At 40.1% G+C, this 18040-nt stretch overlaps 1 protein-coding gene across 1 annotated transcript in view; it reads left to right on the top strand.

Moving 5' to 3' along the window:
• Positions 1-18040, top strand: part of atrn (attractin) — a gene marked incomplete in the record, with an annotated part of 121514 nt that overhangs the window by 28096 nt on the left and 75378 nt on the right. The window contains 7 exon segments of the mRNA XM_035674150.1: positions 3423-3507; positions 8207-8433; positions 9978-10099; positions 10994-11132; positions 12437-12618; positions 15357-15576; positions 16302-16487. Coding sequence (XP_035530043.1) covers positions 3423-3507; positions 8207-8433; positions 9978-10099; positions 10994-11132; positions 12437-12618; positions 15357-15576; positions 16302-16487 — 1161 coding nt within the window.

Below are 18040 nucleotides of genomic sequence, written 5' to 3'. Positions count from 1 at the left end.
TGGAGTTTTGAATGAAGGCTTTTTGCTGTTAAAAGTTATTCTGGTCTGGTTTAGTACTGACAGTTTGTCTTCAATCAAAACTCAGCTTCATCAGTTTGGATTCAGCTTTCTCCAGACATCATACCTACTTTCAAACACACAACATGATCAAAAGTATGTGGACAGCCTTATCGTGTCTGGGTTAACTCCCTTAGATCCAATTAAAGGAAACCTTAAAGAGGACATTTTGTGCTTTCGTGTGTGTTTATATAGATTTATTTTGGGCATGTAAGTCCACGGCAAAGAAAGTTACTGTCTCCCACAGAAAACACTGCTCCTGCACTGCCTGATATAGCTCCCTTTGTATTCAGCCTTTTCTTTCATTACAGTATTACACCACACATTAAAGCACGTAATTCTATTATAACAGACCCTTCAAATACAAGTATGAACCTGAAAATGAGCATAATATGACCTCTTCAATTTTGCAGCACACCATGATATTTTAGACTGTAGTGTGTTTCCAACTTTGTGGCAACAGTTCGTGTTTCAACATGACAATGCCCACATGCACAAAGCCAGCTCCATAATGAAATGGTTTTCTCAGTTTTGGTTTTGGAGAACTTGACTGGTCTGCCCAGAGGCCTGACCTGTGAGCCAGATCTTATTAAAAAACATTAGCTGCAAAGACTGATGCTGTTGTGCCTCAATCGGAACAAATATCTGCAGCCAGGTTTCAAAATGTGGTGGAAAGCCATAAAACAGAAGAGGAAGCAGCAGGTTTAATGGCTATGGGTTTGGACTGAGGTGTTCAGGTGGGCAGAGCTGCTGTGAGCCAATCAGACTTTGTAGAACATCCTCTTGAGCTGCAGTTCACTCTCGATTTCTTGAGGATTTTGAGGTGAAGGTAAATGCAATATGATCAAAGCTGAGTAATGTAATCACTAAACTAGTCTGTGTGCGGTTCACCTGCTGGCTTTGGGGACATAATCTCAGGCCTCTAATGTTTATACCTGTGCTCTACTCGATTTACTGCTAAGGTGCCCTTAATCAAGATACTTAATCCTCAGTTTGTGCAATACAGCTGCTTAACAGTAGAGGGAGAGTGGTACAAAACAACTCCCCCATGTGTATCTGTATGAAGAGTGTGAGTTGGAAAACACGTTTTCTGTCCTTGAATATTAGTTAAATATGACAATCAAAAGTGCGCTGTTGTCATTTGTAGTGTATGTTTTTGTGTTCTAATTACAATCACATTTAAAGTTCTCTGATATGTCCTAATGGAAGTTAGCACAGATTTGTCAGAAGCCATACCAGCATCCTCATTTTGTTAACTGCCTGCAAACATTGTTGTAAATTGAGTCGGCCTCTTTCCGCAGTGCTGTCATAAGCTGCTCATTAATGGGAGGGCTTCAGCCTGTCTGGATGGGAGGGAGAATTCCCTGCAGGCCGCCCAATGGCCCCAGGACATTCTGTTTTTCTGTGTCATTATGAAGATGATTGACAGGCAGCGAAATTACAATTTCAGGGGCACAAGCAGCCCCTTGCCCCTCCCTGTGCAACCAGCTTTTGTTCATGAGAATTGCATGTTAGGACTGAAACATCCCCAAAAAACGTTCCCTTTTCAGCTCACTGGAGTGGTGTGAAGAACAGACGATGAAGGCTGCAGCAGCACATATAGAGGTCAATTGAATTCTCAGCATAGTGTCCCATTTATACATTTATGTTACCACATGTCTTCGCTTGATTGGCATAATGAGACTGAGTCATCTCACTCTAGTCACTGCGGGAAACAAATTGTTTTCATGATTTCCCTCGAGAGTTTGCATTTGAGTCGAACTTTTGAAATTAAAAACTTAAAGTATTTTTGTTTTCGCCTCCCTAAGCTCTGACCTTTCTCTCCTCCCTGCCACTCCTCATTCTCTGTATGATTTTGTAATTGGACAGAAAAGACTAGTAGACTATTTTCCTCAACCCCCACCTTCCCCACCACCAGCCAGCTGCAGGGTCGGTGTCAGCAGCGGCAGCTCTGTAATTGTCTGGTAATTACAGTCGAGATGGGCTGCGCGTCGAGGACTAATCGCCCCTCCTTAACAAGCTGAACTCAATTAGAGCGTAGAATTTAAGGGCCGTCCGCTGTCCTGACATTGGAAGATGGTGTCATAATAAATCCCCACTGTGAGGGACAATGCACCACACCACCTGCAGTACCGCTGTGTGACACCAGAGGGCAGTGTCTGCCTGTGAATGTGGAGCTCGCACAGATGCCACTCTCCTCTGGGAGACCATGATGACTTGCACTGCATTGTACTGACTGAAGGTGATGTACTGCAGTCTTCCACAAGCTTTCCGGCTCACATCAGCCACCGGTTTTTGTTGTTTGTTTTGGTTGTTTGTACAGACTCATGATAGGTGCACACTGTCACACATACACATTTAAAAACAACCCTGAAGGAATCCATCACCATATGCATTCATTTCTTTACCCAGTAAGCAGTGACTTGATGATTTTGTTGTCTGGGTTAAAACTAGGCTAAAAGTTATCAGAGTGACAGTTTTCTGACGTTTAGGTTTTATATCACTGTTGTTTACCAGGATTTCAAAACTTAAGTATAGTCATTGAAATAATGTTGAAAAAGTGGTTATACCTAACCTAGACATCTAAGTTCCAGTGGTTTCCAACATGAAAATGGTTGAAATGCCTGTAATGTATATCTACCTTGCGGCCATACACTTTGATGGAGGATCAGAGGTAGGCCTCGCTTAATTTTAAGGTTGGCAACCGCAGGTCTAAGCAACTTCATAGCAATCATACCAAGCCTGTTAGGCCCATTAGCATTGCGAGGGAGGTCAGATCAGAAGCTTTTTATCTAAATCCAATACCGAATCTACTTATCGAATCTGCATCCTTTTATGTTCCTTATTGAATCTCATTACGTTTAGCCTCTCACATTTGCAGGTAACCAAAAGTATAACGACTCAAAGCTTTACATCTGAACTTTTAGTTGGCTTAGAGGCCACAAACATGGTAGGTTTTAATGGCAGCCAAACTCATATTCAGAACCTTTCACTCTTTCACAACCTGAAAATGAGATCAGTAGAGGAGAATAGCCTCATTTCTCACACGCTACTTGCTCTAAATACTGGAGGCCATGAATGAAACCATATTTTATCTCTTATATCTCTCACATGCCTGCGACACACACGGCTAGCTGCATCTTCCTGGTGTGATTGTTGCCCCTGTAGCCGTCAGGCCCTCGGTTTCATGGTCAAGGACGCTTTGACAAGTGACTCATTGATTGACACAAGGATATGAGCTGTTAAAGGTCTCGCTAACCACCCATGGCATGTCAGCTGAATTTCCAACTGCTGAAGACATGTATGATTTAATATGTGGGCACAGGTCAACAGTTTGACCTCTCTGTGTCTTCTTTTCATTGCAGCATGTGATGAGTGGACAGTGCTGCCTCGACCGGACCTCTACCACGACGTCAATCGCTTTGGACACTCTGCGGTCTTCAGTGACAGGTAATCATTTATGCACCACTGAACTAAAAGCAGTTTGCAAAGTGCTTTACACAGTGGCCTTTCTCGATATTATGGATTTAGATAATAAGATAAGAACAACATAAAGATAACAATTTAAACAGAAACAAACATTAATTTGGATACAATCATTCCATTAAATAATGGTGATGAGACTCTGACTAAACCTGCTGGGGCCTACTTTTGTCGCTTACTTTAAATAAGATAAGATAGACTTCATTGATCCCATATCGGGGAAATTCGCTTGTTACAGCAGCTCCAGATACAACAAAACCACATAAAAGAGTGAGATAAGAAAATACACACAAAAAAATACAAATAATAAAACTACTACTACTACTACTACTACTACTACTACTACTACTACTACCACTACTACCATACTAAATAATAAAAAATAGAAGATGTAATAGAAATAGGTATAATTGCACAGCGCAAGTGTAATATAATATAATCTTAATGTGTATTATACGATAAAATAAGATATTTATGTAGTATGTGCATATATATATGTGTGTGATCATGTGCATATATAATATGAATAAATATGAATAAGTAGGGTGTATAACTTGAAATAATATAAAAAAGTAGCTGTGATGTAAAAAAAGGCAACAAACAGTGCTACATTGTGTCATGCTTGTGCTAAAGAGTCTGCCTGCCGTCGGAACGAAGGACCACCGGTAGCGCTCCTTCTTCACTGTGGGTGTAACAGTCTGTTCATGAACGAGCTGCTCAGGCCCCCCACAGTCTTATGCAGGGGGTGAGAGGTGTTGTTCATGATTGACGTCAGCTTGGCAAACATCCTCCTCTCACCCACCTCCCCCATGGCATCCAGGGGGCAATCCAGGACGGAGCTTTTTCTGTCCCTCTCCGTGCTTCCACCTCCCCAGCAGACGACAGCGTAGAAGACTGCAGATGCCACCACAGTGTCAGAAAATGTTCTTAACAGTGTCACACTCCAAAGGACCTCAGACGACTTTGGCCTTTTTGTACAGGACTTCTGTGTTTGACCACCAGTTTATTGTTGAGGTGAACACCCAGGAATTTGTAATCTCTACCACCTCAATGTCCAATCCCTGGATGTTCACCGGTGTGGTCTGGGGTGTTTTTACTCCAGAAGTCCATCACCATCTCATTTGTCCTGCTGGCAAATTCAGTCGTGGTATTCATATAGACTGTACATACTAAAACTAGACATGCATTGATGTCTTTTTTCTTTTTTTTTAGCTATGGATCCTTAAACTCCAAATAATTAAATCAAAATTTTGCCAAAAACTGGTACAGATAAATCAAAATAAGTTGACTCACACAGCTGAGCAGTATACCATTCTTAGAATTTAGACATATGTACACTCAATCCATCTTGGCCCAATAAAGGAAGAAAGAAAGCTTACTGTCTTCATAAAGACGGGTGACTAATTAAAGGGCAGATCTGAATAAATGAGAAGACATAACAAATACATGAATAGTGTGATGAGGTTGAAGAATATGTGAATCATGCTGTGTCTTTCACGGCCACCTAATTTGAACCAACCTGAACACAAAGAGAGATATGTCAAAATGTATAGATCACGGAAAATATACCACTCTTGTATAGGGAGTAGGTGGGGTAAAAATCTGCACAGAAACACGTTCAGCTTTCCTGTCTTAACCCAATTTCTCTCGGTAACCTTGTTTCTTGAGCGCATGTAAACCAGAGTGACAGGTTTTAGTTCCACTGGGGCCCACACATGTTTAATAATGCACTCATGGTATTTAAAGACACGTTGAAATGGAATACGTTATACAAACAACCATGTTCAGTATGTTTCTGCATCTAATGTAAACACACAATTTTGATAGTATGGGACTGTTTAGCTTTTCTAGTGGGAAATTAAAGTTTTCTTGGTTCCCTTCCTGGTTATTTTATTCATGATCACATTTCTGTGCACTTTTAACAAGTGTAGAAATCTGAAAACTGCACAGACATTCAGCAGAGGCTATTATAGGGTGACAAAGGGGGGAAATATAGGAAAATAAACTGAGAGATCCACTGTTTGGCGGTTAAAAAAAAAAAAATTGCTCCTGAGAAAGTAAAGCTCATTATCAGTGCCAGCAAAGGTTTCAGTTCATAACTTCAGACAAAGGAACCATAATGTTGAGAACAAAACTGTTTTTCCAAGTATTGACTGAAGAACTTCATATAGAAAGAAGCTCAAATATCTCTAAATCGACATGTTGTTCCTTCAAAACCTTCAAATCTACTTCACATGTTTGTTGAGAGACAAACCCACTTAAATGTCCCTTTGACATACCTGAAAATGTGACTCCAAACTGCACTTAAATGTGGTAAATGTGATTTGGACCACATATGAAAGTGGCCCAAACCAGAACTGAAAATATCATGATTTCATCATCAGACTTTTGCTCTTCAAACTATCTATAAGAAATAAATAAATCACATTTGGACAATTTGTGCCTGCAGTCTGAAGGCAGCCATATTGTAATCTTCATCCACAGTTTGGATGATTTGCTAACTTCCTTTATACGCCCGATCATTTAGTATTTAACTCTTGATTGCTTCACTCATGCTGGACATTGTAAATAAAAATATTTAGGAATTTCCAGTGTGCAAATCATCTCTGATTATTACATGAATCATTTTCTGAAACTGGATGTGCTTGCAGAACATTTCTAATTATTGATTACTATATAATGACAAAAATGTGAGGACATTTGCATATGGTGCTTGTTTTCCAGTATTCAAATTCAGAAATCAACATGCTGAGTTGACAAAGAAAAACAATCTTAGAACAACCAAGAACAACTGACAACTTAAACCCTAAACCTTGTTACCTTGGAGTATAATCCTTTGCGCGTTCATACATGACGTTTCATTATTAGTCTGCGATACAAATAGATTGTTATGGAGATGGTGCTGCGACCAGAAGGGATGACTCATCTGTAAGTATTATCTGCACCGCCAGCAGAGCAAGACACAGCAAGCCATATTAAATTATACATCCTGTTGTAGAGAACGCATCAAATATTAACATGAATCACCAGCCCTGTTCGAGTCAATCCTCACTGATGACTCCTGTTCCTCAGGAGCAATTAAGAGTTTATTCATGTGTTCATTCATCGATCCAATTCAGATTCAACACAATCGACGAGTTCAAGACAGCGCCGATATTCAGCTTTTAACTTTTTTTTTTTTTTTTTTTTACAATTCACAGTAGGTCTTAAAAACAAATTGATGAAATTCATAATAGTAAAATCAAATGGAAAATGTAGTCCAGAGGAAATTGGTCAAAATTCTGAGAATCTGCAAAATGAACTGAGAAGTTCTACAAAGGGTAAAGGAAGTGATGTGAGGAAGGTTGAGCCTAACTGAAGTTTTAGTTTGAATGCTGATGGGAGAATACTGATGTTGTGTGTGTATATATTATATAAATATGGAGGACACCTTCATTTATGATTTAAGTCAAAAACAATAAAATAAGGAGAAATATCATCTGCCGTAACCCCTATTTTAGCTTTTCTGCATTAGTCTCCAGTTGATTTTCGAATCAATATTTACGGTTTGTTCTATTTTTAAAGCACTCTGCAACATAGATTTTATTTTCCCCATCTATGTACCTACACTCACCCTCAGATCTTGCTACAAAACTCTGCTAGTACTCCCCCGGTCTAGACTTGAAACTAAAGGAAAGAGAGGAGTGCTTTTGCTGTCTGGCCCCCCCAAAGTCTTCCACTTTAAATTTGTCAGACGGAATACCTTTTTAATGAGCAACAGTACATCCAATTAACCATTTATTTGACCATTTACTCATTAGTTCATCATATATATGCTTGTGTGAAGCCCTTTGCATAGCTTAAAGCATCAGTTCAGACCTCTCTGTCAACAGTTTTCATTTGAACTACTTCCTACTAAAGAAATTGTCTCTATGGAAACCGTCAATATTTTTTCCAGGGTTACCTCTGGGAAGAAATTTCTTTCATGCACAAAGCTCCACAAAACATTTAATTCACCTCTGTTGTATTTAGGTGTAGACAGAAATCTCAGAGATGGATATCTGGACTGTTAAAAGAAAGTGAGACATGTTTTTTTTTTTTCTGTAATTTGGGAGAAGTGACCCTTTTCAATACACCTTTTACTTTCTCGGTCGTCCTTTGTTTTTCTACAGTGACTCACATCTCACATGTGGTCACACATTCTCCTCCTCCTGATCCTTGCACTCAGCAGGATGTCCAGAGGGAAGTGTGCCCTCTATGATCTGAGGGGAATTATGATCAGACTGGTGCAAATTACCCATCCACCCTGCACAGCCACAGCCACAGCCACAGAGACACACACACACACAGAGACTCGCACACTAATCCCAGCAGCTGAACAGAGGCCAGTAGAGAAAGATGTTCAGAAATGCCCTAGACCCGGCATCCAAACACACACACACACAGCAGGGGGGTCTGTCAGGTCTGTCCGCACAGGAAGGGAGTTCTTGTTGGGGATTTAGCAGACTTGTGAGGCAGGTTGAAGCCCCAGAGAACAGGGAGAGCACTCGGACTAAGCTTCTCTGGCTTTCAGTGTGCAAGAAAGGTCGAAACCGGGGAGAATTGTGGGGCAGAAATCGTCTCGTTTTACTTCCTGAATCCTTCCCCTTTAGCCCTCTAACATCTTCTTTTCTTCTTTGTCTTACAGTGTTATGTACGTGTTTGGAGGCTTCAACAGCTTGCTGCTCAGTGACGTCCTCATGTACACCTCGCCCAGCTGCTCTGCCTTCTCCAGCTCGGCGTCCTGCAACCAGGCCTGGCCGGGGATCCAGTGCGTCTGGAACAACACCCAGGGGACCTGCCTGCCGTGGGAGAGCATCACTGTCGGAACCGAACAGCAGCAGCAGCTACCAGCCTCCTGTAACACACGATCATGTAGGTGACATCGCTTTGAAATCCTGCATTGGAGCTTGTCTGTCCTGTGAATCTAATCTGGGAGGATCTTAGATTCTTCCTGTCTTTTCTTGAGTGTCTGCACAACTCATCTGCATTCACGACAGGGATGTCTGAAGGCATGCAGAGACTCTGCCAGAAACAGCTTGTTTGTCAAGGACTGCCAATGCAGTCTTGCAAATCAGAGAGTGAAAATAGCAAAAGAAAATGACACGGGGTGTTTTTTCTTTTTTTGTGCGTGCGTATAAGATTTTGAAGTGTAGAAAACTTGGGCTTTGTGCACCTTTTTTTATTTTTTTTTTTTAGATATAGTCCAGTTGATGTCATTTCTGTATGTGTTTTGAGGTGCTGAAACAGGATCAGCTGTTGATCAACAGAAAATTATTAACAAGAACTTTGATGATCATTTAAGTCATTTATCAGGCCCAAATGCCAAGCATTCTCCATGTGAGAGTTTACTTTTCAGACATTTTATGAACAAAACTATTAAACCATTAATAGTTGAGGGGAAAAAACGCAAATCAGTCAATATTGAAAACAGTTGTTAGTTGCAGAAGTATCCAGAAAGTGTTCAGATTTCATCAATTCATCATTTTTTTCCTAAAACGAATTTATAATGATGATGATATTTATTAGCCTTAGCCTTTTATGATTACCTGAGTGTCTGTGGAGCGTGGATGTGTGCGTTGATGTGTCCAATAAACACTTCATTTAACAAGTTAGTTATTTTTCTCCAAAATGCCCCAGTTCTGTGGTTCTGCTGCCCTGTGTGCGTGTGCGTGTGCGTGTGCGTGTGCGTGCGTGTCAGATAGGACAGAAAGAGGTAATCATCGGGGACAGTTCAGCCAGGTCTCTTCACTTCCCGCTGAGATTTCTCTTCTGTTGGCCATTTGTCACAAAAAAAATCTTCAGTTCCCCCAACACGGCCGGTCTCATTTTCCGGTGCCGCTTCCTACAGAAGCGCCTGCAGATGGGAACTGCACCCCGGAATATCTTTCAGGCACATTTAATACCAGGGAGGCCTTCCTGGTCTGCTGCTGTCTGGCAGTCACCCTGCCCCAGTTTCCCCAGAAGAAACCTCATGGCTAGGAAGTGTTGACTGATCTGTGGTACATGGCAGAATCAGAATTGCTTAAACTGCTGTGTAAGAAAGCTAATTAGATTTTCTCTGCTTTCTTTTTATACCTGAAGGTCAAATTCTCAATAAGAATTTTCAATAGTTGAAACGGTATATTAACATAAACTGTGAAAAGTGTGAAGTTGGTGCCACATTCTCCTGATAAAACAGCAAAGAATACTGACAAGAATAAAGATTTGTCCACCACTGACGTTTGGTAAATGACTACCTCTTAACAGCCACCTTCCAAAAGTGGCCAATTTACTCACCAGACAGGACATCTGGAACCTGCACAGTCAGGTTAAATTTGTTTTCTTCCCTTCAAACTATCATTTCTGTCTGTTTTGTCATAAAAGTATACATTGTTTTGTTTTTTTATTTATCCACCATGTTCTTCCAAATGTTGCAGATGCTGATAACGAGAGGTGTGACCAGTATACAGACTGCTACAGTTGCACTGCAAACACAAACAGCTGCCAGTGGTGCACCGGCCAGTGTGTGTCTCTGGGAAGCAACTGCACCTCTGCCACGGTAAGATGCTAACCCTGCTAACTCCAAGCCTGCTGATTGAGTAGATTGGCTATTTTAAATATTAAAACCATTGTAATGTTTTCGTTGGAGAACCATGGCCTTTCATGCTACAGTGCTTTCAAAGCTGGCTCATCTTCTCTCTTCTCATTTGAACATTGAAAACTGTCATAATTGGAAGTTCTGATGCTGTGTAACGAAACTTTTTTGCCATTTAAGCTGTAATTTTAAGACGCGTTCTAATACATGAATAAGCAGTCTCCCTATAATTTCGAACAGTCATAGGCTCTTTGAAGCACATAATGATGAATGCTGGGGCACTTGGTTCCTGTAGCCAATTCAGCTCCAATAACAAGAATAAGGATACACACATGTTTTGACCAGCCTTCCTTTCATTTCCTCCACAAGTTATTACAACTTATAAATTGGGAAAAATTTGAATAATCATTAAAGTACTGATGAGGCACGTTGTTGTTTCCGACTCACATCTGATTTCTCTGTGATTAAATTACTGCTTATTCAGATGCAATATGGCACCCAGAGGCAGTTCATGCATCATATTTCCAGCATTCTTATCTGCACTTGTCTAAAATATTTGATTACTAAGGGTCAGTCTGTCTCACTACAATTATTTGGTAATCTAATACTTGTGATAACCTGGCATTCTACTCAAATAGCTGCATTGTCAGTAAGAAAATTTCATTTTGGACATAATAACATTGATACTGATTATGTCCACAAACACAGTTTCAATGAAAGTTTCATGAATCTATAAAGAGCTGGATCATTAAACTCATAATCAAATAACATTTAATTTGTGTCATTTATGCAGCATGAAATGTAATAATTAGGTAAATTGAGTTGAGTTGACAGCTGTTATTTTCTGATTTTTCCCAGGGGGCCATAGGAGAGTATGAAGTTTGCCCCAAGGACAACCCCTCATATGTGTGCAACAAGAAAACCAGCTGCAAGAGCTGCGCTGTGGACCAGAACTGTCAGTGGGAACCTCGCAACCAGGAGTGCATCTCACTGCCAGGTAACTGTGCTTTTATTTTTAAAACTGTGGGTTATTTTCATGGATTTTTTTTTCAGTTATGTGAACAATTTACACATAAACTTAATCGGTATCAGCTATATTGAGCTTTAATGACCCCATCCGATCCATTGTTTATGTCACCTGTCGCACAGCCATTGTCAACTCTCTGTCGGCCTCTCCACTCTGAGCTCTGTGTGAGGAGCCAATAAAAGTAATTATTTAACTCAATCCGCGTAAAAGATGTACAGACAATGAAAATAATCACTCAGCAGAATACAGATAGTCCATGCAGGTTACTCAGGTAACGGCTGCACCAAAGCACCAAACAATAGAGAGAAACTCCCATCAGTCAGCGACAAGGCCAAAAAGATTACAGAGAAGGTCTGTTATTTTATACTTTTGTGTGAAAAAAAACATCAAAGAACAGCTTTGATGCTGGTATTTTTTTCTTGATGCAATTCAGAGCATATGTTATTGTCAAGCATATACACTGGATAGATTTTAATGACTTTAATGTACTTGAAGTGGGCTATGCGCACTGTATTATCAAAAAAAATATACAAGTATCGGCAAATACTTAATATTAAATGACTCAGATCGGATCAGGGACTTAAAAAAAGCTGATCGGGACATCCTCAATAGTTAATCAAATATAATATGTGATATAATGATATGGTTCAATATGAATGCATACAGATAGGCATTGCCTTGTTCTTATACATGTTGTCTAATAAGATATCAAGTCAAATATTATTTATGGAACCCAAAATGACAATTTGCCTCAGGGGGCTTTTCAGTCTTTGATACGGGTACGGAAAAACTCCCCAGAAAACCCCTTTAACACTTTTCTCTTTTAAAACAAGAGAAAAATGTGGGTCCTATCTCCAAGAGGTTGTAAAATAAATGTGAAGGTCACAAAATGATCAAAAGGATAAGGGAGAAGAAAAAACATCCCTGCTACATGAAATGATCTATTATTATATTTTTCAGAAGTACTGGATGGTTTTACCTCTTCAGACCTCTGAAATCTATTCAAATTGAGTGTTGAGGGTTGAACTGCTCACTCATCACAACTCTTATGAGACTTGGCAAGTAGACACTGCTCTGTTTTTCAAGTGTCACAAGCCAAAAAGTTTGGAAACCATTGCTTTTAGTGATGAAAAAGTATTTGATAGATGTATGGATAATCAAAAAAAAGTTGGATCCCAGTTTGACCCATTGACACGCTGCCAACTTGCATTATATCAGCCTTCTGACCCGTAGTGTCTATAGCACCAACTCCTCCTCTGTTCTCTCCATTCCAGAAAACGTTTGCGGTGAAAGTTGGCATCTTGTGGGCAACTCCTGCCTGAAATTCATCACGGCAAAGGACTCGTATGACAACGCCAAGCTGGCCTGCAGGAGCCACAACGCCGTCCTGGCCTCGCTGACCACGCAGAAGAAGGTGGACTTTGTCCTGAAGGAGCTGCAGATTATGAGCGTGGTGGTAAGTAGGAGAAGGAGGAGGGTGGGGGAGCAGTCCTGGGTATAAACTCTGGGAAATTGGGTCGTCACACCAACAGCAGATAAGATATCGATAACACTTGTGATACTCAGAGAGTGGTTAAGATAAAATTGGATAAAAACAGCAAGAACACCACATCAGCATCAAGACTGAAGAATTATATAGCATCTAAATGAATAACTGAACAGTTCATAGAGCTTCTTCTTTGATGAATGAGATTTTCATGTTGAAGCAGAAGTTTATGTGTACAGATGCAAAAAGAATCCAACAAGACTGACACACTGATTCAAGAAAGACAACTGCAAACATGCACCAGGGGACCTTATTATGTAATCTCTGATTTATGACCAAAAACTAGACTGTTGTAGACCTTTTTCGTTTTTGCACTTGGATGTCTTTTGTTGTAGTTGCCCTCTTTTGAAATGTTTTTTATTTTTTTCAATCTGCAGGCTAGCTCTGCCTGGATTCTTTTTGTCAGTGATTTTTGGACCAGTGAGCGTGAAACAAATCTTCCATTAACAGATTCTTTCCTTAGAGCTCAGACATCTCTTACCCGCTCCATTAGAGCAAATACGCAGAAATCTATCCCAGCAATCGACTAACCATCGCGGGCTGCTGTTTATATCATCAGATTCAGGTCACATATCTACAGATAGATGTGTGAATGACGGGGACATTTACAGTGTTCGCTTTAATCTCTGCATCAAATGTGTGCTCTGACATAACACACACAGTTATTGCTGATTCTGAGAGTAGCAGCATAGATGCATACATGCTGATTTACTGAATAAGTCCTGGATGTATTTGTCTTTGAAGATATATGTTTTGCTTTGAGTCTTTGATCTCACCCTCTTTTTTTTTTTTTTTTTTACTCGTGGTTGCTTGTAATGTTGATGATCAAGAAATCAAGTGTAAGCTTATATACATATATTCACTGTACACTGAACTGAGTATTGGCTCAGGAGGTAGATAACCACTCAGCTGCACTGAGTAAAAAAGCCTAAATTAAGCTTGAAGTCAATTATGGTTGCACTCATACATTTTATGAGGATGGGCAGAAAAAATAGATCGTCATCAAGAGGGACCATGTTTTTCAGGTTTAATGTAATTTTATACATTTCCTAAGCCGGAGATTTCATTAAATCTGATTACCCAGAAATACTAATCTATTTTACAGAGCAGAAATGATCACGACAAACTAATCATTCTGTGGTTCCAGCTTCTTTAATCTTAAGATTATCTGCTTTACTCTCAAAATCATTGTAAACTGAATATTTTTGGGTTTTCAGACTGCTGGTCAGACAAAATAACATTTGAAGACGTCAACCTGGGTTCTATAATAGACATTTTTTTCTGGATCTTCTGACATTTTATGCACAAATTAATAATTTATCAATTGATTAATCTATAGAATATGCAGCTGAATAAAGGATAATAAAAATTTGTTAATGCAGCCCTAATGTGAAGAAAAGCCTCTTCAAAAAGGAAAAATGTCTTCAGCTAAAATACATTTCATACTGTAACATTTCCTGAATTAATAGACACTGTAGAAGTCTCATTTTTTCAAACTGATGAGGAAAAATGGTTTTGGGAGCCACATTATTGGCCTAATCACAGCTAAATCCATCTATTTATGTATTTCAGTATGTGTCTACCCTTGAGAGCGCTCAAGAGTATTACATAATCCTGAATGTGTCAGAAGCACTGGGAGAGTGCAGCTCTAACGACCCGGTCTGCACTTAAATGAAACATGGTGTCATCTACAGCTGCAGTCCTGCTTTAATATTTTGGTAGATCACCCAGCAGGCACAAACACTACCATCCCTCACTGAAAAATGTAAGCCATCTATGATCCTACAAAGTGCCCCGCAGCCACTGCATGGCATATGTTAAAGCTAAAAAAGACAAAAAACATTTGAATCCAAATGTGAGTGTTTTCCATCCATAATAATGAAGTTGTTTAGATTTCCCTTGTTAGTCTGGATTCATTTCTGTTGGTCAGTTTGTGCTTAAAGGTAGAGAAGAAATCGATATTCTCTGGAATAACATTGGTATTCAAACTGTCCGGTTCAACAATAAAATGCTGTGCAGGCGCAGGGACTCTGAAACATGCTTCACAAGTCTTCCTGCCATGTTATATTGATACTGTTGGTGCTGTTTAGCAGTTCCAACTATTTCCAGACAGGATCAATCAATCTAAGAAATGCAATTAAATCCCGATGGAACAGTAATTCGACCCACGTCTGTGAGAGATCGAGCTCTCTTTGTTTACTACTACTGCAACAGCATGGCCATTGATTAGAGATGGGATGGATAACAGAGCCTCCCAAGTCAAGTGAAGTAAAGCTGCTTTTATTGCCACTCAGTCCATCCAGAGGAATTTATCTCAGTACAGAAGAAGCTTTTTTGTTGCTTACAACCAGGGCAAGGTTGTGATTCTGAAAAAAACACATAAATATCAAAAGCTGTTTTTGGCATTAACACATTAGTCTTCAGCTACTGGCACTTAACTTGCAGTTTGCAACCTTTTTTGAGAACCTTTTTAAAGGGAAAAGAAGGCCAAATGCAACCTACTTAAACATTTTTATCATCAAAATTTAAGAGGCTGAAAACTAAAAAAAAAGAAAACCTTGCACATTGATGTGTTGAAGACCCTTTATTTTAAAGAACAGTGTGTAAAATCTTGGTTTTGACTTTGGCATACTGTTGTGTCTTTGCAGTACAAAGCCACAGTGACGCCCTGGGTGGGGCTCAGGAAAATCAACGTGTCGTACTGGTGCTGGGAGGACATGTCACCCTTTACCAACACCACCCTGCAGTGGCTGCCCGGTGAGCCGAGTGACGCCGGGTTCTGTGGCTACCTGGCTGAACCAGCATCCAGCGGACTGAAAGCACAAACCTGCATCAACCCAGTGAATGGCAGCCTGTGTGAGCGGCCAGGTTGGTTCCCAACACTTAATGAAACTAAAAAACATTTTATTTGCGCTTAACGGAAATAAGGAGAATAGTTTATGCCTGGAACAATTAATTTTCAGCAAATACAGTAGCAAGTAGATTACATGCTGATTCACGGAAACTCACCTGAATAAACAACTAACATGTTCCGGAAATGTCAGGTAAATACTTTGCCATTAAAGGTTTTCTGTACTTGTTTGTAATGTGTTATGGAAGTACATCACTAAACTACTGCTAACCCCTTCAAAGGTCTGCTGTGTATGACTTAGTACCATCTTGCAGTGTAGTTGCAGATTGCAACCAACTCGCCTCCAAGCAATGTTGGAGACATAGAAACTACTGTGGCCGCAAAACTCTCAAAAAACATGAAAGGCTCTATCTCCAGCCAGTGTTTGCTTTGTCCTTTCTGGGCTACTTGGAAACACGGGGGTTCAATATGACATCCGATACTTAACCTTAATAATTCAAGTGAATAGCTCTGCATTGCATTAAGAAAGAAAATCCCTACAAGCTGTTCCTTAATATTTTATACGTAATGTAATAATATTAACATAGCCCATTATTTTTATTTATATTAAATTTAGTAAGCCTTGTTTATCACAGTCCAGTAGAGTTCAGCATGAAGAGAACCACCAGAGGAGGTCTGACTCCCACTGACACATTCATAGTCTAAGGGCCTTGAAGGTAACCTCTTTTAAAATGTTCCTCAGCCAACCACAGTGCCAAACCATGCCGGACACCGTGTGCCATGAGAACCACCTGCAGCGAGTGCACCAGCAGTAGCTCCGAGTGCATGTGGTGCAGCAACATGAAGCAGTGCGTCGACTCCAACGCCTACGTGGCCTCCTTCCCCTTCGGACAGTGCATGGAGTGGTACACCATGAATACTTGTCCACGTAAGTCTTCTTCTTCTTCTCCTTCTCCTTCTCCTCCTCTCTCCGTCCTCTGCTCCTCCCTCCTGCCTCTGCCTCCTCCTTCCTCCTCCTCCTGCCTCCTCCTCCTGCCTCCCTCCTGCCTCTCCTCCTCCTCTGCCTCGTTTACAGGTTTAGTATCGAAAACCATTGGTGATCTCTGTCTACTTTTTGTTTTGGTTAAACACTTAATTATATACACACCTGGAAATAGTTGAGTCTGAAATTAATGGAATACTTGTTTACATATAATACCAAAAAAGGGGATTTAATGGCATTCTGTTTCCTTTCATTATTACCTTCATGTGTATTCTGTATGGTAAACTGAAATTAAACCCCCCCAAAAATATTTGATAGATACAGAGAAGCTGAGTAAAAAGAAATAATTTAAAAAACTCCTGTGACCAGCACGCTTGATGAAAGGGCAGGACATTCTGCCATTACTATGCCCTGGGCATTAAGTCCATCAGTATTACTAGGTGGACATTCTTGTTATCCCTAAAATTAGGCCACCAAACTTCACATCCTTGAATACTTTCCTGGGGAAAGTAAGGAGCAGCAAAACATTACCCTCCTCTTATTGGTACACAAGTAACAACTCTTTGGATTCTGGTTTTGTAATCGTATAAGTTCTTTTCATCCCTTTTGACGTTGACTTCATGTGATCTTCACTCGATACCTCTGTGTAAGAACCTTTTTGCAGTGTTTGCTTTTGCAGCCTTTGGCTTTGGCATCTCTGTTGAGTCGAAAAACCCATTGATTTATACATAAAATGTTTACTTTTAAGGAATGCACAAACTGTTCCTGCAATTTCGTACGCCAGGTTAACAGTCCGTCCCTATTTATTCCAAAAAATTTGCTGTTACTGTAGAATATCACTTCTGTCGACACATGGAAATGGCTTAAAAGCTATTTGACGAATACCGTTTGGTTAAGTGCAAAAGCTAGCATAACGTACCATGCCTCTCAGGGCAGGATTCATGGAGCCTCCATTCGTACTAATTTAAGGAAAAAACTCAACGTATTATGAGTACAGTTAATCATGTAATGTTGCAGTTAATGTTCTCATTGTTTAAATTATGTAGGCAGATCTTCGATTAGACTTGAAAAAAGACCATGCAGACAGGCAGAACTTTCTGAGCAGAGCGCAGTGGTGGTATACTTCATTTATTGTTTCTCCGTATTCGCTAAACGCCCCCAGTGGATGAGATGGTTAATAATCGTGGAGTGGAAACTGCTCCGCTGGGCTTTGTACGCAGCAGAGAACCAAATATAACCCTGGCAGGCCAAAGACAGAGATCGTTGCCAGTACATTTTATTGGTTTTGTTGTTATGTCTCCCTCGAGAGGGTGGAAGCTAGGAATTAACAAATATTGTAATAATGTATGAAGAGCGCAGGGTTTTGGATTGGAGAACCAGTGGTGAGTGTATTTGTTACTGTAGCCCGTAGAGGTGTGTGGGTATTAATTAAAATTGGAAATGCTAGACCACTTACTAACACTAATATACATGAACACTCTACCAGTTTATATTGTGTT

Source organism: Morone saxatilis, unplaced genomic scaffold (assembly GCF_004916995.1).
Source record: "Morone saxatilis isolate NCDOM2014 unplaced genomic scaffold, NCSU_SB_2.0 Contig3, whole genome shotgun sequence".
Lineage (NCBI taxonomy): Eukaryota > Metazoa > Chordata > Actinopteri > Moronidae > Morone > Morone saxatilis.
Note: the sequence above shows the minus strand (reverse complement) of the source record. Positions and strands in the feature narration are given on the sequence as shown.